Source organism: Podarcis cretensis, assembly GCF_951804945.1.
Source record: "Podarcis cretensis genome assembly, chromosome: 1".
NCBI classification, from domain to species: Eukaryota; Metazoa; Chordata; class Lepidosauria; order Squamata; family Lacertidae; genus Podarcis; species Podarcis cretensis.
Genome location: NC_137170.1, coordinates 49,146,342 through 49,168,738, shown reverse-complemented (window position 1 = coordinate 49,168,738; position 22,397 = coordinate 49,146,342). Strand labels below are relative to the sequence as shown.

General features: G+C 42.7%; 1 protein-coding gene and 1 long non-coding RNA gene across 4 annotated transcripts in view; one reads left to right on the top strand and one right to left on the bottom strand.

Moving 5' to 3' along the window:
- Positions 1-11,016, top strand: part of LOC307199242 — a 35,054-nt gene extending 24,038 nt beyond the window's left edge. Inside the window, exon 3 of the long non-coding RNA XR_013831830.1 lies at positions 10,204-11,016. This is a non-coding gene — a long non-coding RNA (uncharacterized lncRNA). The remainder of the gene's footprint in view (positions 1-10,203) is intronic.
- Positions 302-22,397, bottom strand: part of DCAF5 (DDB1 and CUL4 associated factor 5) — a 42,249-nt gene continuing 20,153 nt past the window's right edge. For all 3 annotated transcript variants that reach the window (XM_079946991.1, XM_079946993.1, XM_079946992.1), the window contains exons 6-9: positions 17,308-17,521; positions 11,025-11,091; positions 9,012-9,139; positions 302-3,123 (exon numbers count right to left, since the gene is read on the bottom strand). In XM_079946991.1, the coding sequence (XP_079803117.1) occupies positions 1,342-3,123; positions 9,012-9,139; positions 11,025-11,091; positions 17,308-17,521 (2,191 nt within the window). In that variant the 3' untranslated portion in view covers positions 302-1,341. The remainder of the gene's footprint in view (positions 3,124-9,011; positions 9,140-11,024; positions 11,092-17,307; positions 17,522-22,397) is intronic.

Here is a 22,397-nt window from a genome sequence, read left to right as displayed (position 1 = left end):
AGGTGGGAAGGGACAGGCAAGCCACCCAAAAGCAGAGCACAAATCGTAACAGCATCTAGGGGAACCCCTCCCCCCATCCCCCACCCCAGTTGAGTATGGTTGTGCCAGCCACCATTATTAAAAACTCGGCAGGTAACATACAAAAATTGGCTGATTAACATTTCTGTTTACTTGGAATCCCAGAAGAATTTACCAGTGTCAAGTGTTGAACTGCAAGGCCATCCCCTCTCCAGTATATAACTATTGTATTACAAAAATATATACTAATGTTATGGTTTACCATAAAAAACAAGATAGTCAATACACACAAAAATATTTGTTTAATTGGAAACCATACATCAATCTGCACCTTTTGAACAGTAGTGCAGGACTTGTAAAACCAGGGTCTCTAAAGTCAGCCTACTGTTCCAAAGAAGATCAATTATTTTAAAAAAGGAAAAGAAAAGAAGAGAGAACCGGGTCTCAAGATTCAGTTTACGCTCACAGTTAGCTTGTTAGGTACATCAATATGCATTTTTCTCCTCCGAGTTACACTAACAATCTTTCCTGGACTGTATCACCAGTATCATGCAGACACAAGAGTTGTAGCTACATACAAGATTTCGTGTAGCTTTCCTGCAAGTTATTTTGTAAATCAGGTAATAGTTTAGGGACAGCAAATGAAGCCATGGGAAGTACAGCAGTGCTTCCAGATTATACCTCTAGTGAATTTCAATTGGAGTGGAATCTACGTTCTAATCCAATGACAAATATGGCTACTTTGTGGTAGGAGAGGCTTAACTTTAGAAGAAGGAAAAAGAGCAAGGTCATTCTGGATACTACCTTAACAGTTTCAAACAAAACCATCTCCTGCCTCTTGAATGAGTAATTGGATTACTTTAAGTACAAACAGCTGTGTGATGTTACTTTACATACATAAACCATGAGAATGCTTCCACCAAATCAAACAGTCACTCTAATTTAAGACTTCAGAAGCATGGGAGAGGGTTAGAAGGCTGCACCCAATTTGCTCCCATTTTCATGTGCAGTCATAGATGTCAGTTGCCTATCACTCAAGTCAATGAGACTATAAAACCCACAGTATCAACACGCAAATAATTCTTTTCAGAAGAGTAAGATTTACAATAGCCACGTTAGGTAGCTAGCTGAACAAACACCACACATCACACGAGAATAAGTCAACTGTCTGAATAAGGATTTACTTGAACAGAACCTTGTAAGGGTACACTATACTCAGTCTCATTTTAAAGGTTGATTAGATTTTTTTTTATACAACATAGCCCCTGGCAATTTAAAATAGACCCACTGGAGAATGGAATGGAGAACTGGAAATGTGACATTTCAAACCCAGGCTGCGTGTGTTTTTAACTTCTTTTCTGAGGAAGACTTCTCAGAATCTGTGTCTTCAAACTCTGTTCTATGCCTTTTCTGTCGCCCACGGATCTGCGAGCCATCACTGCCCGGAAGATGCAACTCGGCAGCTTCCTCTTTCGTGCTCACGGTGTGACTGGGAGAGTCTGTTGCAGACAGGCTGCATTCCTTGTGCAAGGATGTGCATGTCTGCACAAGGCTGCCATTATCAGCATTTAAGTGTAATTGTCTTCCTTGAGCCACAGCCTCCTGCTCTCCAAAACTCTGTCCGTTACTAAGGTAAGAAGAGCGAGGGTGCAAGTGACCATTATTGTGGTTTGCACAGGAATTGTCCGTGTTCCTGTCCTCACTGTCATCTGTTGGGTTTCTAGAGTAATTTCCAGATCCACTACAGGTGGCAGCGGTGGAAAATGAATCCTTCGAGACAACCAGTGGGTTGTGGCTGGGTGCAGGTTGACAATTCTGGTTACTTTTCTGCTCCACAAATCCGGCAGGCTGGCTGCGTGGCTCTTCAGTGCAACTACTTCTGCCTTTGCATGTGGCTTTTCCATTGAGCTTCTTCATTTCAAATGAATGCTCCACAGTCCCACTGTTTCCGTTCCCTTGGGTGACGTTCTCTTGATCCTCCAGCTGCCGCTGATTATCGCATTCATGATCTTGACCATTTCTAGAATTTTCTGCCAAGCTACGTTCCTTGAAGGTTTCCTTGTTGCGGTTTTCAGTAGAGGGATCCTGCCCACCTTGGGTTTTTCTGCTCGTTCCGGGTCTCCCTTCACTTTCACCACCTCCATGCGAAGTTTCGCCATCTTTGTTAGCCGCATAAGACATATAAGAATAGTGGAGCCACCTGAAAGCTTTGTAGATCTTCCTGTCTACAGATTCACTTTCTGAGCAAGGAGAGACCTTCTCTTTGCGGACCTCAGTATTTGCAGTACTCCTTTCGGGAGATGAGGCTGGAGAAGGAGAGAGGTCATCCACTTTGATCTGGGGATAATCATAGAGGTCTTCGCCTAAGTAGGTACTTGCGTTTTCTGTGCTGGCATTTGCATTAGTCCTTTCTTCCTTTTGTGGCTTCTGCCTGCGCCTTAGTGCGTTGCGTTGCCGGGTTGAGGCACGGCGCTCATTCAGTTCCTCGTCATCTTCTGTGCTGCTGCTGCTGCTGGAGCTGCTTGAGTCATTCTCTTCGGGACTTGGGGACCTGGGCCTCGGGAAGAGGTCAGCATCCAGCTCCGTCTCGCAAGTATTTTCATCAGAATCAGACTCGTTAGAAAGAGCCAAGAGACGCTTGTCTTGGTACCTCCTCAGTGCAGACAAACGTTGCTGGCGAGAAGCCACAGCTTCTCTGGCTGGTGGAGATTCGGTAGATCTCAAGGTTCCCAAGTTATAGGCAGCTTCATCAGATTCTTCCGTCATGTGAGGTGGGGAGTGATGCAGAGATGTGGAGGACTCAGACTCACTATACCCTGAACGCTCACTTACTCCGGCATGGAGCTGCAGAATTGTGCTTTCACTAAGGTCACTGTCGGAATCAGAGCTCCATCCCTCAATCTCTCGACGGACCAAGGAGTCAAAAAAGGCCATCATCCGTGGATCCTCTTGGACTGACTGATTGGCATAGTCATGAGACAGGCCACTGCCACTGTTTAGCACAAGACTAATGTACTCTTCATGTGTGTACAGACAACGGGAATCATCCTCGATTTTACCATCCAGATCTCCTGTGCAACCAGGCTGTCGGTAAGGACTCCAGATCTGTAAAAAGAATAAAAAGAAGTGTTGCTTTATATATATCACCCGGTTGCTATTTTAAGGCTTTTCAGCAGTCTACTGATATACCTATATCATTTTGCAAGACTATTGGTGTAGCTGATCTTAAAGAACCATTCTTTTTACTCAGTTTCACAAAGATGTTCCATTTCACGTGCAAAATTTTCCCCCACCTACACTTGAGGATTCACAACTCATAAAATGCTTCCAGCTTGAAATGAAATGAACGTCAGATTGCAGAACTCTATTTTTATCTAATAGGTGTTTACAAGTGGGGGGGGGGAGAGAGAGAAAGGAGGTGGTAAGAATACTAGGTTGCTTTCTGAATAAAAGTCTAGGCAGTAAGGAAGGCATTTGTTTCCCAGGAAACTAAAGCTAGAGCTTGTTTTAGAGACGCGTTGTGGTGTTTCAATAAGTTGCATGGTTCAGCATCTCAGCAGTTGTGGATGGCTGCACAATGTAAGCTGAACATCTATAATGTTTGGTGTCTTACAGTGCTTTTATATTTTGCTGGAAGACGTCCAGAGTGATTGGGGCAACCCAGTCAGATGGGTGGGGTAGAAGTAATAAAATAGCAGTTGTTGTTGTTATTGGTTCCCCTATACTCAAATGCCATGATAACAGCAGTGCAGCCATTTCCAATCATGTATGCCTATGAGGCTGATGGGGGTGCTTAGAAGTTTGCTGTCCTACCAAGTATTTCTTAAAAATACACCTAGGCTAGCACTAAAATACAATTATATGGTTGAATTAGCACAGATGATCAGAACCACCTGACACCATTCACCTCCCAGGCAGAAGGCTGTGCTTGCAAAAGAGGATGATCATGCCTGTTAGTGTACATCTATGCTCATTTAATCACCAACAGCAGACATGATCCATCCTCTTTTGCTAGCAGATCTATGCACATGGGAGGTAAACAGCATAGTAGGGCTTGGAGGTAATGCCCATTTATCCTAATCCGCTTCTTAAAAAAATTAATTGCTTGCCAGCCCTTCTGTAGCAGGCCCTACCTCCCCACCTTCATCTAGCCCTCACCTAAGTTGTGGGTTGGGGCCTTCGAGAGACCTGCTCTACATATTTATCTTATTTTAGTTCTGCTATTTATTATCAGGTGAAAGACCCCAAGGGGCCAGGCCAAGTAAACAACAGGGTAGACAATAGAATGGACCCCTGCAGAATTCCACAGGTCAATTCCCAGGGTGTCAAGTAACAGCCCTCCCCCAATTAATCCTTTCTGGAACTGACCCTGGAGGTAGGAACATTCCCCCAGTCCCCCCAGTCAGTCCAGAAGAATTCCATAGTCATCACTACCAAGTCAGAGAAGTCAAAGAGAATGCACAGGGTTGCATTCCCCTTCTCTCTCAACAAAAGTCATCAGCCAAGGCACCCAAAGCAGTTTCAGTACAATGAAGAGGCCTGGAGCCAGAATGAAATGGGTCCAGATGCTCAGCTTCCTTTGCACAGGCTTAAAGCTGGACCACCACCATGCTTTTAATCACCAAGAAGGGGATATTTGTGACTGGGTGATAGTTGTTTAGTGCTGCTGAGTCCTGATAGGTCCTCTTAACAGTCCTTTAAAGGAACCAGTTCAGTAAGTAGCTGAATTCAGAAATGCCTCCCTCAAATTACTTCCCCCAGAACAAAAGTACAGACACGTGGAGGTTGTTCCTATTTTAATTCTGCATAATAACGGAATAGTCCAACTTTGAGGAAGACCTGCAAGGAACACCCATTGGATCACAACATGAATGTGGAATCTGGGGAGATTCCAAATGTCAGTAAGAAAAAAAAATACATACAAGTCATTAGTTCTCATGAATCTGTAGAAAAGTTTGGGTTAGAAAGATAATATCAAAACCAAAGAACAGGTTAGGCAGTAATCAAAAGGGAGAAAATTTAATGGCTATTGAATTTCCCCTTCAATTATTTGAAAATAAAGTCAGGAACTTCACACCCTTCCCTCACTCCATTCTTTCATACCATCCTCAAGCCTAGTCCCCACACCCACTTTGAAAACCTGAATCCTAAAAACATGACTTTGCAGAAGAAATCCTTGTAAAGGCACTTACTACCAAAGAATGTAACAAGATAGACATGACTCCCACCTTACCATTTTCTCCTTTGTTTACCTGCCAACTAAGATTTCACTTCATGCATCTGACAAGTGGGCTTGAGTCCCTGAAAGCTTATGTCACGATATATGCATTCGTATTGAAGGAGACACAAGAGACACAAGAGACACAAGACTGATTGTTTTTTGTTGCAAGAGATGAACACAGCTACTCTTTGGGAAGATTTTAGAGTTGGGATAGAAGTTGAGAAGTAAGCAAAGCCCTTCAAAGGAGCAACCATTTTTATCATCACCTGCAGTTGCCAGGAAAGCCTCAGATTCCTTTTACATGCAGGAAGGTGACCTTTCAGAGATGTCAGGTTAAGTCACATGCCAGCAAGATATTTTATGCTGTGTTCAGGTAGGCTAAATTATGATTTTGCTGCAAGTGTATATAATTAGGTGTGCTACATCAAATTATCCTATAAAAGCAAGAGACAGATAGTAGCTTGTCTCTATGGTTGTCTCCATAGAAACATGGCTGAAAAAACCTTCCATCTCTTACATAGTAGTGCATTTCAATTTTCATTAAAGTATAAATCAGCAATACCGTACAACTTTCCCTCCCACACAGTCTGACAAGTTGCCACTACCATCAATATTCAGTTCAACACTGCCCTCCTGCTGTCAAGCCCTCTACAGACTTCAGTCAGTTTCTCTCAATAGTGTACACAACTCTACCTTTCTACCGCTTGCAGAGCAACATCTGCCTGCCAAGTAAGCTTTTCTGCAGTCTTCTCCTTTGACTCACCATTATGTTCTTTCTGAATCATGGCGTTGCTTCATAATCTCCATTTAGTTTAAAGTCTCTTCTCAAAGGCTATCTTCCACATAAAAACTTTACACAAAATTACTCTGTCATCAAGCCATGCTAACAATTCAAATAAAGCTGGATTTTAAATTTACTTTAATTCATAACACGCCAAAACAGAAAAGTCACCAGCAGCTGTCCACACCCGCTCATCCACCTGTCAAATTCCTCTCAAGGCCAAGTTTTGGCAACCCCTCTAAGGATTTAGGAGCCAGATAGATCAGCTTTCTGAAGGGTTATTAAAATTGGGAGCCCTTGCAAAGAATTGCTCTGTTGGGTTCCTGCCAATTCAACCTTACCCAGGTGAAAATTCCAGTGCAGGGCCTCACATTTTGATCTGAACAGGCGGGAAAGTCTATAAGGGGCTCACAAGGCTGGCCTACAATGTGTGATCGTAGGATATGAGCTTAGGTGCGAACAATCTGAAGCTGAGCCATTCTTGTCCCAAAATAGGTTGTCTTGCAAAAATGAGAACAAGGCACAGAAAAACTGGAGTTCCGGCATGGCAGTTACATACATCAATATTTCTTCCTCATAATTAGTTTTAAGCTTGTACATTAGAAAAGATAGGCATGTTTCACAAATACACATGCTGAACCTATGATCTAACATGAATTCTCTTTTCCAGAGGCATTCAAGCACCACAACCTTTCAGGTTGGGAGAGCCCTTGAAAAAGACACTTAACTGAATCACTATCCCCCCCCCCCAAAAAAAATGTAGGTGCAACAAAAGCAACACAGGGGCTGTTTATATACATACATTAATCCAACAGACCAAGTACCGTCACCCAGGAAAGATTCAAAGCTTCATTGGTTATTACATCCAGATTTCTCAAGAGGCTTCAAACTGAACCAATTAAGTCTATGCGTACTGTATACTCGTTTGGCAGAAACTGGTGTAAATACAGTTAGGGCAGACGTCTTGAAAACAAGAAGCAAGGCATTTCAATGGTACACAACACTGTGTAATTAAAATCCTTGCTTGTGCTGCTGCCAGATATATCCCTTTTTAAATATGCATTAGTATCTGGAGAATAGGGTGAGAAAGCAGCAGCAAACTCAAAGAGCAAGCCAGAGACACAGACTGAATATAGATTCTTGGTACTGTATTATGCAGACAGGCAGTGGACCATGCTGGCAGGATTTGGGCCAGCCATGACCCCCAGCTTGTAAATGGCCAACAGGGTTACAGTCAGTCAATCAATGTGCAACTGACTGAAGTGTTTACATGATATACCTCAATTACGGCCATCTGCCCTAAAGACATTTACAAAGCTCTTCAGCGGATGGTTGAAAACAGAACAGGCGTAGAATTAAATCCTCTTGAACCTGCTTTCTAAGCCTGCAGGGCACCTGTATATACATAAAAGAGCTCAAGACGATCTACTCAAGGGTTCAGCTCAACTCAAGGGTTCAGCTCAACGTCAGGGAGCCAGTGTGGTGCAGCAACAAAGGAGTTGGGACTTGGACCAGGAAGAGTGACTTTCAAGCCCCTCTCCACCCATGAAACTCCCTCTCTCCCAGCTAAATGGCTACTTCACAGGTTTGTTCAGAGTTTAGAATGGGTAAAATCCTGGATTTGAAGGAAGGCGACGCAAATGCGGCCAATGTGTTCTGTGGCAGAACCAAAACCAAATATGTGTACCATCCCCAAAACATCTAATGTTGTGGTTTGCACCCAACTCCGATAATCTCAACCCAGCAAAAAAATAACCTCACTGATGCACAGGCAGTAGCCTCTAAGTGTGTTTCAAGCAATTAAACATTTCAGACCATCTACTATTTTCATAAATATTTATCAAGTTATCGCTCCTTACAACTGTGTCTTGCATGAACACCTGGAAAAGCTGAGTGTTGTTTCAGATCTTAAGGGTTATTTACCCACAGAACAGAGGGCGCCAGCTATGGACATATTTACAAACTGGAGAAACTATTGGGAGCACCATGTACATTCCACAACTATGCACATGGATGTAGACTCATTGCCTTCACCCTGCCAGTATTTAGCCCTGGGAACGCCCTTTGGCTCCCCACTAAGCTTAAGTGAGGGTGACCAACCCAGAGTGTGCAGCTGGGGAGCAAAAGTTAAATTTTCCCAAGCCAAATTTCAGCAGGGAAGGGGTGGGAGGATGGGACCCTGCAGGTGTCAGGGAAGGCCTCCAAGGGCATGTATTCATCCATGGACACTGAAAAAGCCTTCTCTATGAAGAGGGGCTCCCTGAGTGGACATGCTTTCTCTCAAGAAGCACCCGTCAATACAGCTGCTGCTCTTGATAAAAGACAACTGCTTAAATGCCTTGGACAACTCATTGTGGTTTTTATTGCAATTATTTGTTATGTTCTAAACAGATTTCATATATGTATATAGTTTTAATTCTATTGATGTTTAACTGGTTTTTTAAAAATGTTTTTAGTGAGTCATGTTTTTATCTGTAAGCCACTTTAGAATCCTATAAGGGGAAAAGCAAGGTATGAATAAATATTATAATAATTGGCTCAAGGAAACCCTTTGTTTCCTTGATCAAGTTATCAGCTCCCCCTTCCATGGCTGCATTTCAGTAAATAAACAACTCCCCACAAAACCCAAATATGTGGGAGACATGAGCAGGCTGCCAACATTTTATCTAGTTTGGTTCTCACTGAGGGGGATAAAGTGTGTGGGTGTCTCGACTGTACCAGCTTTGATTAGTGCAATTATATTAAACATGCCATTTGCTGGTGTGTGTGGCTGCTTTAACTTGTATTTCCCAATAAATGAAGAATATGAAGCACATTCTAGCAAAGAACACAAGTCCTGCATTATCATAGCAACCAACAGTTCTGCTTAAGAACATGCATCACAGAGAATGAGCAAGGAAATGTTTACACATTTAAAAGAAGTTTAATTTACTTTAAGATCTGAGAAGAGGATACTCAACAGCCATGGCAAAGCGGAGGAAAAGAGCTCACCTTAATAATCTTTTCCACACCTGAGGAGCAGATCATGTAGGTGTGGGGATTAAATCGGACCTGATTCACAATTGAACGATGACCTTTCAATACCATAAATGCACCATTAACCACCCTGCCGATTCCACCTGGAAAAAAACAGCAACAGAAGAGAATAGCTCCATATACCAGAGAATGGCTTGTTTGCAATGAATTTGAAATACTAGCTGTATACAGCTACAGGCCCTAAGTCCACCACTGCCCTTATCCCACTGTGCACCTTCCACTAAATTAGTCACTATTTCATTGGCAGCAAGTAAAACTGCCTTAAATCAAGGACACCCTGACTCTGGACTATGCCAGTGGTGAAATATTCAAAAACTCCAGTAAGCCTGCATGCATGCATACCACATATAGTTGTGAAAAACAGCATATTGATAACCAATGTAACTGGAACAGAACAGGCTGAAGACAGGAATGTTTGGTGGAGATGTACAGCAGCATTTCTCATCAGAGGAAGCTTCCAAATCATAGTCAGTCTTCTCCTTAGCAACTTCAGAACTATGGGCAGGCAGATAGATGGCCATTCCATTTTACTACACTGTTGGTACTATTATCCAGAAGGTAAAGTAGTGATGGCCTCAATAGAGATGGAAAGAAAAGCTACTTCAAGTAAAGGGCAAGCCAACACAAATGCATTTGTTTTTATCTACTCTCTTGGTGGTTTACCAATCAATTAGTCACTGTAATGCTTATGGCAGATCCATTCCTTGATCCAAACCAGGATTCCAGGTTGCTCTGAGTTAAGTGTAGACTAGTTCACCCCAGGACTTACAGTAGGCAGACCGGGGGAAAGGGAATTCTGGAAGGAAGAACAGCAATCTGCACGTAGCTGCAAGTAAGGAAGGAACTCTAAAACAAACCTGCTATCTAATAAGACACAGTACACGTCCTGGGTCTTATGTTTCTAAGAGTCCCAGGCCTCTGAACCCAACAGGTCTGTGTCTCCTTTATCACAGGAGAACTACATTCTCTTGGTCATACAAATATAAGGCTGAGTTGGTTCAGTCACCAAAACCATGGACCTTTAGGCAAGTCTGGACAATTACTTAGAAGTGCTGGAAGTACTGAAGAGAACCAGTTTTCTCCAAAAAGTCCTTTGACTGTAGCGCTTGGCAGCACAGTAAAGAACTTATTACTTCATGTATTTCAGCTTGGTCACTCAACTGCACTGCTCAACAAACAATGCCTCTGGAAGCCCAGAAGTGGAACATGAAGGAACCTTCACTTTGTTTTTTAAAAAACAGCCATGTTGGGGACACGAAAGTGAGAAAGCAGTGACACTCATGGCAACATACATAGATCAACGAAGAGCTAAAATTAAAGCACTAAACTTAGTGCATGTGTGTTTCAGTAGTTGTTAATATTGTGAATACGTAATGCTTTTTTGTGTTTTAGGTATTGCATTTCTAAACTGTTACATATTCGGACTGACTGCATCAATGAATAACACAGTGTTAGGTGAAAAATACAGATACCTGTATTCCCCACCCCTACAAGGCAAAGAGCAGCTAAGGGGGAGAGATGATTTTGATTAAGAAGGCGATGGGAACGAGGATATATACAGACATGTCACACACAAACCAGGAGAACTTCAGCGCTTCCAAGCAGACATGCAAAGGACAGCAACCATCACGGGGTTGACACAAAGGTATGCATGTACAGGAAGGCAGCCCCAATAATGCACCTCTTGCATAAATTGCTAATATTGTAGAATAGTGTTCCCCAAACTTAGAATGATTGTATACCTCTTTTGAGATGTTATACCAGTGGTAGGCCTTTTGGGGAGAAGATAATTTCTAGTTTTAACATCATTATTTTATCTAGACCAGAGCAAATTCTGCCATGTACCCTCTGAAACTCTTCAGTGTAACCCTGGGGGTATGCACGCCACACTTTGGGAAACACTGTTCTAGGAGACTGCTTTTCCTAGCGCTAGTAACTTAATTTGGAAGATTTTTCAGGAACACTCACCTGCTTCTGGATCCGGAGGAATTCTCCACATGTATAAATTAAAGTCATCAGAGCCAGAGAGGATGTACTGTTAGAAATAAAAATACTAGTAAGTTACAACAAATTCACCACTAAGGCAGCCCTTGAAATATACAGATTTGGAAGATTCCAATAGCTTGATTATATGACGCAATACATATATATTCTACATGCCCAGAATTCGTATTGTTGGTGTGGTGGCAGGTCAAGGACTGAAAATATAAAGACCAGGGATTCATGATAAACCAGTGGGGAGAGAGAAGGCTTTGATTTACTAAATCAACAGGCTACAAAAATGATAAGCTACAATCTAATGCATATTTACTTTCCAGTCCCATTGAAATTATACCCATAAAAATCATGCTACACAGGTCAAACACCTGTCCCTGTTCTAGTCTTCATTTATGATTTATTTGCTTTAACATCAATGGAATTCTCCTTCAAATTCACTCAATAGCCCACTGTATGAAAGTTCAAAGTACAGTACTGATAATTTTAAAAGCTTCCTTCCTCCAATGTGGAGAAGCCTAGCTGCTTTACCCAACTTGGATGTGCTCATTCCAACTGCAAGGATATTTTGTCCTCATCCTAACCAGAATTCTCAAAACGTAAAGTCAAGGTGTTCTGGCACTCCAGCCTAGTTACTGCCAGAAGAAAACAGTCACACAAGGAACTCATTTCCATGTGAAATTTTATAGAGATCTGCTTATAAGAGGACAGCTTTATAGAAGTGCTGCCAGTGGAGTCCCTTTTGGCAAATGTTAACAATGTCCAAAAAAGGATCTAGCACAGGAAAGTTGCTCGGGCTATAGATGTGAATGCAACTACACATTTCTCCCCAATAACTAAAAAGTATCTTGAACTTAACAGCCAGTCAAATGCAGCCACACTCTGCTGGTGGTTGGTGAGTTTCACTAAGCTTTCACAATTGCAAGTGTCCCAACACACAGTTGTAGCATAGTCATTCTGTTTAATAGTCTTAGTGTAGAAGAAGTAGCAGTAATAATAATTCTATTATTTATTCCCCACCCTTGTTTGCGTGAAGGTTCCTCAAGAGATGAAGTTTCCTAAAAGAAGGAAAAATGAAGACCCATCTCTGTTCTAGTCAGTTGTTTTTTAGGAGCGTGGTCAGAGAAGCTGCTCTTGTAGGATAATATGAAGAAAGTTGTTAAGAAATATATGCTGCCTGCTGTGTCTCCAGCACTGAAGATACATCACGTGAGACACCATGGCCTGGTTCACAAGGCCTGTAAAACCAGACCTTACCTTACTAAGCCTGTGTTGGCTCCTGGAGAGAAGCTTATAGCCGCTGTGCTCCTCCCTGGTCATTTTTGCTGCAGCACTGTGCCAAAGCAAGTCAGGATTGGTTTCGTGTGTTGTCTGAACTTGGGCTCATGGCTAAGCTCTCTCCTTCCTAACCTCGTGGTTAGCAAGCAGAGAGCTGAACCACAAGCCCCTGTTCAGACAACACACTAAGCCATGCAGCAAATGGGACTGGAGCGGAGAAAAGGTGCTGCAAGCTGCTCTCTGGGATCCTGAACACTTGCGTGGTTTCCCTAATTCAAGGTTTAGCTTAGCATTTCATGCAAATCAGGCCCAAGCCTACTCTCAGGAAGTGTGTGACCTAAAGCAGCAAAAAAAAGTGCATCTCATGCCAACTGCCCCCCCCCATTTCCTACTCCCATCAAGTTCTCCAAACATTAAAAGAATGTGTTCAAACACAACATTAACAGGCTTTTGGGGGAAAATATTCAAAGTCATTTGATGAGCAAAGATGTAAATCATCCTCCATCTGTGACTAGCTGCAAACAACCGAAAGGGGAGAGGAGGAAAGGCTTTGGGATGACAAGCTGCTGATTCAGAAGTTTGCCTTAGAAGGAAGAAAATTCCCAGGCATGGTTAATAGCTGTTGCTGCACAAAGCAGCAATCCCAGAACTCTATAAACATGCCTCAATTGTTTAGAATGAGCCATCCTCAGACTGCTGCCTCTGCTGCTTCCTTGCCTGCCTGAACCTCCCTCCCATTTCTGCCCCAAAAGGAGAACATACTACAGGCAACTGATGCAAAATGGAATATGATCGGCAGCGGTTACTGTGGTCTTAATAGCAGTGCTTTTTGCACATTCTGGAATTCAGCCACCAACAGGAATAAATGTTTCTTAACTACTGTCTGCTGGAAAACGGTCGGCATCTTGAAGCTTTTATATTTCCGTAGGTTTTGCTGAATGCAAAGTATTAAAGAGGAAAATTAAAGCCAGCCCTTTTTTCTTGCTCCACATTTGCTTGCTTCTTTTGTGTAAGGCAATTCATGACTGACAGAGCTTCTTACATCTTAAAGAGCCAAATTACACATTAGGTTAGCTACATAACTGGGGCTTTTAAGATTTTTCGTTTTTACACAGTTCACTAGCACAGGGCTCCCAATGCTTATTTGGACCCTAGTGTGGAGGACTGGAGTGTTATTAACCCTTAAGTTCTCAGCTATGACACCAAGAAATCCCCTCAGCACTTTTACACTTCAAATAATTGCTTGTTGTTGTTTAAATAAGGAAACAAATAAACAAATGTTGCTTTGAAAAATGGATGGCCTGCTTGACACCACAGGTATGGGATATGACTGACAACTAAACCAGGGCTTAAGAGAAGAGTGGCTTGTCTAAAGCCACCCACACCGTTCCCAGCACATGCAACTTCCAAAATTCGGTTCAGTTTGGATTGCCATCTTCACACTTAAGTGCTGTTGAATCTTTCCCTTAGTTCCCCACCCTGCCAACAGCAGCACTCGAAAAAGTTTCCCGGGTTGTTAATCTGCATGAACTCTCAAGTCTGTGGCAAAAGCCAGTTCCCACTCTCAAAATAATCACAGGAAGAAGAGCATCTTACATCTCTTCATATATATAAAATTCCATAAATTCTGAAGCAAAGGAGGGTTGCTATAAATTTCAATACTGATAACTGTAAAACAAATTGTTCTGTTTTGTGATATGCTGCTTATTTAAACAAACACGCTCTACAGCTCTGTAAACAAACACATGTGCACCCAAAGTATAACAACTGATAATTAGTCAGAAAATCAGGAATGACATATTTCTGGAAGCAAGAAAAGGCATAAAATAAAGGTATGCTAATAAGAGTAAGCTATTGGGGATAAAAGTTACTTCAACATTCAAATGTTCAGATTAATTCCTCACTCTTTGACCACTCAAATATAATTCTTCAAAAAAACCCTAGCCTTCAGCTGTTTGAACAGTATATATCATGTCAATATCAGAAATTAAATACATGGCCCTGCCTATATTTGCTTTCAATGTAATAGGTCTCATAATAGCCACTGCTGCCCCCCACTGGCAGCATAGGGTAATTCCAGTGCTTCACCTCAGTAAGCTCGCTACTTAAAGTTACCAAGAATATATTTCTTACGGCCTTAATGAAAACATTCAAAATTAATCATTGTAAATGCATTTGAAGATAATCAGAAAACCTTCATAAGGTGTATTTAGGTCATCATTCCCTGAAATCCCCTGTTCATCATCGAAGTACAACTGTTTCAACATTAGGCTTGTAAAAAATGGTTTGTCCACATCTAGTTTATAATTTGAAAACAAGCCTGTATGCCTGGTGGAATTAGGGAAATCTTATCAGTTAAACTTAGAGAACAACACTACTTCTGAGAAGGAATTCACACGGTATGAAGTAGTCAAGTGCCTGCCCTTTCTGACTAAAACCGATACAGTGGAACCTCGGTTTTCGAGCGTCTTGGAAGCCAAACGATTCAGAACCTGAACGCCGAAAACCTGGAAGAGAATGCTTCCGTTTTTGAACGAGCCTCAGAACCAAGACAAATTCCTAGTGCTGCAAAAGCATGCAAAAAAAATTCCCCAAGATTGATTGGGTAGGGGGGAGAATGCTGCCAGTTCTATTCTTAAGTAGCACTGAGCAAGTTCCCTAGTTTATTTAAAAACAAAACAAAACAGCATGTAAATGAGTTGTTTTAGCCACTGCTCTTTCTAGGAGCACCATGTTGAAAGGCAGAACCCAAAGCATCCTGACCAGAGTCTCTCAGTGTGCAGAACTCATCCTAAGGAATGCTGGAAGAGCAGCCCAGGGACTGCTGCATTCCGGAAACTTTCCTGCACATGCATAATATCAACAAAGGAGACTGAGTGGTGATGTAATGTCTGAGGACATGCCACAGAGTAAAGATAATTTTAGTTTTATTCAGAGAGCACACGTTAACTCTTGCTTGAAAAAAGCGGCAAAGTAGTGCTTTTTATTACTGGTGGCCCGGAGCTTTGCTACATCTACAGTAAAGCAAAAGGGAGTGGGGAACACAAATTTCAGAACTAAGGAGAAACGAAAGAGGCAGCACCAATCTAAAACAAAGGAAATTTCTCGTCAAGTTTTGGGAGTCATTCCCTAGAAGGCTGAGATCTTGCTAAAGAAATTCATATTTCACCAAACTTTACTCACTTTTTATTGACAGAGGAATCAACCTAAGTAGAAAATTGGGGGGGGGGGAGGCACATGCATGACTCCCGTGTGACACAGGGAGGAGCCAAACACAACAACAGTGCAGCTTCAAGGGCTGGTGGCTCCTCCTTTCTGGAGCTTGGCCTCCTCCTCTGGCCACTGGCCCGGGGCTGCTTCCCCTCTGTGGCAGCAGCAGCAGAAGCGTCCAACCACTGAATCAGCACTGCACTCAGCTCCACACTCAGCCTCCTCTGCAACTGATTGATCTCAAAATTGGGATGGCACCCCCCCCCCAATATTTTATGGGGCGGTGAAGGGACCTGGGCCCCTTAGAGCTGGCGCCTATGTGACAGAGCATCAGTGTAGTTACAAAAAACTAGACTCCCCCTCCCATAATGCCACCAAAACCAGGCATTCTGAAGACTACTTTTTCTCCTCTCTCTTCTGCTACCTAAATAAAATATATGCAAGTTCCCAACAGCATTCATTTTAATTTTTCTCCAGCCCCTCCCCCTCTCCTCACCATATTGCACCATTGCACCAGGCTTCTTCTTTTCTCCTCTGTAACAAAGGAAAACACTCGCCCCCTTCCAAAAAATAAATAAATGGTGGTGCAACTGGCCTGAGCCACATGAGGTCAGATAACCCGCTAGTAAGTCATCATAACCCACTAGATCATCAATATCCTAAAGGGTAGGTCTGAAGACACATGGGGTCATCACCATGCAGAAACAAAGCAGCTTTGAGTTTGGTCGGTGCCTGGGTGGTGACCGAACCACATGCACACTCCTTTGGATTCCATGATGAAAACACGTGGGATATAAGTTTAAGAAATATGTAGAAACAAAGGGAAAGCAAATAAGCACATTATCATCTTTTTAAACATTTGCACCAGCCATCTCAAATCAAGGCAACATGGTGTACCACCTACTCCCAATTAACATTTCTGCATTAGCCAAGGCACGATTTGTATGGAAATATAGCCATGTAACAGCTCTGCATGGCGTGCCATTTGCTTGCAACTATTTGCTGTGAAGCATGGCCCAAGTTCTCGCATACCACAGTAATATGGTGAAACGCAGCAGAGCCATGTTGCAAGCAGCTGTATGCACTAAAACAGCTCGCCATGTGGGGCTTTTTTGGAATAAACTCGTACGATGCGTTGATGGAGTGGAAACGGAGCCTTAGCCACCAGTTCCATTACCTTGTTTAGTATCAAAGTATTTCATTTCCCCCCTTTAATGTGCCTAGTCTGAAAATCACATTAGTGGGGTGAAGTGGACAGTGGATTTCAACCAGAGACATACAATTTCTAACGACCACCCAGAAGAGGAGCTCAGTGGACAACCTGGGTCAGCTACCATCTCTCGGCCTACTTCACCCCACAGGGTTGGCTAAGTTGTGTGGGTATGTTGTCCAGGTCTCTCAGTGTTAACACCCTTCTCTGTTTTAAGCAAGGGGGAAACTTAAATATAGGCACACTGACCCTGTGTTTTAATGCCATGCCATCAATGCTCTTGAAGTGCCCACTGAGTCAGTATGGTGTAGAGGTTATATTGTCGGACTAGGACCTGGGAGACTGGGGTTCAAGCCCCCACCTGGCAGTGAAACTGACAGGATTAACTTGCATCGGTCACTCCCTTTCAGCCTACCTCACAGGGTTGTCGTGGGGATTAAACAAGGAGGGAGGGAGCCATATATGCCACTTTAAGCTCCTTGGAGAGCAAGGTGGGATATAAATGCCACAAGTGAAATATTTATTCAGCTCACAGAATTGGCAACTGAGGCTCTTTACCTGATCGCGATCACCTGCAAAACAGCAGCTTTTCATGGTACAAGAATTAAAGTATCCTTGGTTGTCAAACTGGAAGACAGGCAGACGGGAGTGGATATCATAAAGGACTGGTGGCAGCCGACGTCTGAGAGCAAGCAGCTGTGTTCCATTGCTGTTAAACCGCACACTCATGGCACTCTGAAGTGATAGATTCCCACCATACCGGAGCAGGGAACTAGGAAACAAGAAACCAAAAAGAATCAGATGGGCTGTCGCAATTTAACTACCATGAAGCACCTATCAGCCATCCCTCCTTATCACAACAAGGCAGGAAGGAGTTCAAAGGAGGCAGAAAGTCTATAGATGTGTAACTAGTTGTGTTCCATGAACCACACTTCTCCATATATTACTCAGATGTCCTAAATAAATTTCCAGGAAGGAAACGTTACTGAGGATCCAATAAGCCACCCAAGCTCTATACTTAGGACTAACTTATGAATTAGATGTGTAGCAAAATTTCAGTTAGATTTTTGGCAAAATCTCAGACAAGTAGCAATGTTTGTTTCAAGTCCCAAATCCAGTTAAGAGTATTTGCTAAAACTTTGGCCACAACTAACTCATTCTAATAATATCAGATGGACATGCAGGTTCAACTTTAAACTGGATCATGGCCTACAACTATAATTCCCTGCACACTTACAAGGAAATAATCTCTTGTTGAATTCAGGAGGACTTTAATAAATGAACAATAATATTTCAGCTATTTATATACAGGTTTCTAAGTGGTGTACATACAAATTACAAAAGACGTACAGTGGATAAAATCAATTTAAAATTAATCACAAAACAGGAAACTAAATAACCTGTTGAATAGCCTCTGAGGTTCAAGAGGGACGGAGCCTTTCTGATCACATTTAGGAAGGAGTTCCAAAGAATTGGGAATAAAATACTCAATGCATGGCATCAGGTGGATACAGTCTATCCAAGTCACAGAGGAACTATTAAGATAGTAAATATAAATAGGGTTTGGATCCCAGTGGACCACAGAATTTATTGTGGCAAAAGCATTCATAGCTCATTCACTTACTGTATCATAATCAGTGCTTTTCTTTTGCTAAAAAAAATGAGATGCTGGTTTGCACATTGATTAGAAGTATCATGGGGCCAGCACAAAATGATTTTACATACAGAAGGATTAGAATTTTAAAATAAACAGTGGTAAAAGTATTAACCTATTAAAAATCAATCTTTCCCAGCTATTGAATGTCATCGTAACTAAAAACAGTTTTCAGTTCATCCAAAGGAAGTCTCGCAGTCAGAGAAGCCAAAAGAATGTGATTCTTCCTTCTCATTTCCAACCAACTTCCTGCCCCTTCAAACCTCTCGTCGATCTTTCACAAAAAAATTATACTGGAGTGTAACGTCCTCAGCCTCTTCTATACTATTACAAATGTCTACAGATCAAAACTGCTGTTAGTGACAGGCCAAGCCAAGCTAAGCTTTGTTTCTTTTCCTGGTCTACAGATCAAAACTGCTGTTAGTGACAGGCCAAGCCAAGCTAAGCTTTGTTTCTTTTCCTGGTCTGGTAGCAACCCTATCATCAATCTATTTCCCCCTTGCTCACATGACAATTTGCTTGGAAATACTAACAGTTTTCAACAGAACGTACAGTACTATATACAAGCTACAATGGTAAATTAAATCTTCTGGGCAAGAATGGAGCCCCAGCTATACGACTGGTGCTAAATAATAATATGCAGCAGCTAAACCAGGTTGGAAACCTAGCTTGGTCCCCCATCCCAATTTATATAAACAAGAAGACGGTTATTCCACAGCAATTCCTTTAGCCTTACTTGTTGCTTCACATAAACATCAGGAAGAACTTTCTAAGAGCTGTTTGACAGGGGAACAGACTCCCATGAGAGGTGGTGGACTCTTCTTCCTTGGAGGTTTTTAAGCAGAGGTTGGATGGACACCTGCCCTGTATGATCTAGTTCATGGGTCGGCAAACTAAGGTCCGTGGGCCGGATCAGGCCCAATTGCTTTCTGGATCCTGCCCATGGACGGTCCGGGATCGCTGCATGGATCGCAGAGCGCGCGTTCTTTCCCTCTCCCTCATACGGCACCGCTGCCTCCTCCCTCCCTCCTCCTGGCTTATCCCTGCCCTGCCTAGAGGAGGAAGGAGGCTGGGCTTTGTTGGTGCCAGCAGCAGCAGCAGCAGCAGCAGCAGCAGCAGCAGCAGCAGCAGCATTCAAGCGGCCACCATTTTAAGCAGCCCCTCTCTGGAGCCCTTTTGCGCACTGCTCATTGTCTTGCTGCCACCGCCAGCGCCTGCCGCTTGCAAGACACAGGTAAGCAGCCACTGGGGCTCGTGGTGCTCTTGCATCATATCAAAATATAGTCCGGCCCCACACAAGTTCTGAGGGACAATGCACCAGCCCCTGCTGAAAAAGTTTGCTGATGCCCTGATCTAGTTGATATTGCAAGGGGTTGGACTTGATGACCCTTGCCGTCCCTTCCAACACTATGATTCTATGATTCTATATTATGAATTCCTCTGCATATAAAGTATTTCCTGTTTATTAAACTTGCAAATGTATTACCATATGTCTAAGTTAACCGAAACAGAACAGCTGGATTAGCTCAGCTGGTCTCCCAGTTGAAACTTTTAATCTCAGAGTCAAGGGTTTGAGCTGGACATTTGGCAAAAGATTCCTGCATTGCAAGGGAGTGGACTGGATGAGCCTCACGGTCCCTTCTAACTTGACGATTCTATAATTCTAAACATTTAACTTTCCCCCATTTACACTGCAGCAGAATATGTGAACAGGCCATGGTGCTGTCATTTGCCACACAGATCCTATACAAAATGAAAAAAAGGAAGCAGGATCTGTGGAACAGCAACATTTTGGGTCTTAATCCAAGAATAGATTTTTTAAAGGTTAAATCAGTTTTTACCAGTAGCTAACAGACAAATGAGAAGAGAGAGGATATGACAAATGGGAGCTACTGTCTGCATCAGCTAATGGTTTCCTTTCCAGGAAAAATAGACAAGATAGTCTAAATAAAGCTTTTCTCCCTTTGGCAAGTTTTATGGATGGATTGTTTTCCTGAGGCTTGAAAACAGCCACTTACTGCCAACAAAGTGCAAAGAAGGAAGGCATAGCACGAAGTTGGGACATTTTATTAAAAGAAAAAGAAAAGCGAGAGGAAGAAATGACAACAACTGTATTCATAATACGAAATCTGCATATTTTGATCTGACACACCTGACTGAATTGCAAGCTTGCCAGTGGTGTCAGGAAATTACAGTCACTGAGGCGGAGGAGGAAAGGGCTGAGGAATGGGCAGGAAAGAATTGACAGTTTCTAGCACTGCTGTTTACAGTATAATGGGGGTGGGGGGAAGCAGAGAGACTTTAAAAGAGGACTCAATGCCTTGAACACTCAACACACAAGAACAGACTAATACACAGTAGTTAATACAACTGCCAAGCTAATATTTTAACCCATCTGATATTTTTTGACTCTGCAATAATGATTTACAGTAAAAATGGCACCGGGGGGGGGGGGGGGAGACCCAAAAGTTAAACAGGAAAAGTAAAGTTAATCTAAGTCAGGCATAGGCAAACTCGGCCCTCCAGATGTTTTGGGACTACAATTCTCACCACCCCTGACCACTGGTCCTGTTAGCTAGGGATCATGGGGGTAGCAGTTCCCAAAACATATGGAGGACTGAGTTTGCCTAAGCCTGATCAAAATGGTTTAGCAAGGTGAATGATAAGCACACAAAAGGGTAGGGGAGAAGAGGATATTGCAAGGCAGGATTTAAAATTACCTGAAGGTGGAATGGAGTCTGTGCAGACTTACAGAGGTATCCTACCACATCCCAGATAGCAAATTCATTCCCCCAGTGCTTATCCTTATGCAACTACAGTAACATGGCACCATCAATGCACAAGAAACAGCCACAAGCAGGCTTGAAGAAGCACAAAACAATATTTAAAAGCATGTTCTGCAGGCACTGAATCCTGTCTGACTGTTGTGGGAAGAAATGGAAAAATGGGGTGGGGAGAGAGGAAGGGAGTATCCTGGCCAAGGCACAGCTAGAACCCTGCCCTCAAGCACTCCACATGGCAACTGTTTCTTGCAGATCCCACTTGAAGGACTAAATTTGCTCTTAGACTATTCAAGTGCATATTTGTTAGCAAACCAAAACTGAACCATCCACGTTGCTTTATGTGGAAGTAAAAATGTCACGGTTTTTTATAAGCAACATCAGCCTTGTACCCAGATATGCAAACCATGAAGAGCAGGCCCCTTAAAAAAAAAAAGTCACATGATGACTGATTATTGCCAGCCATTAGCAAGACCGCTGAAACAGGCAAAAATGTCACATGATGTTTTAAATCATGTGTGGGGAGCCTTGCTCAGCCCAAGGGGCGACATTCCCTCATGGGAAACCTTCCAAGGGCCACATGCCAGGGGAGGGGGCAAAGACCAGAGTGGAGCAATGAACATAAATTTTAATCTTGTACAGCAACCTAGTTTCTTCACACACTCCTTTCCTCCATCCAGAGAAGCAAGAGACATTATCAGAGTTCAAGGACACATTGCAGCCTAGTCAAAATACCTGGGGCAGTGAGGGGTGAGGCCTAGGGAGAATTCTGAGAGTTAGGCATAGAGGCCTGACAGGTCATATTTAACTCCCTTGCATGAGGTTCCCCACCCTTGTTTTAAGTAAGCAAACTGTCTCACAATTCCAGAAGTATAGCCTTTTTTTAAACCTTACCATGCCATAAACCTTTATCGACAAGTCTAGGAAGTCCAAGTCTAGAAAACAGTCCTGGAACGATTATGCTTTGTGGCCTTAGGATTTGGATGGTTAATATTCACCAATGTATAAATTGCCACACTTAGTTCTCTATATATGCTACCATGTATTGGCCTTACGCACATTGTGATTTGTTGGCACCTCCTCGTGGCAGAGAAGCCTCATAACAGCTTTGTTTAAACCACCCACACTATTCAGAAGAGAAATGTTTGCCTGTGGTCTCAAATGAGCAAAGGTTGCCTGCATGACCTAAAGAAATCTAGAAAAGGCCTGGGACA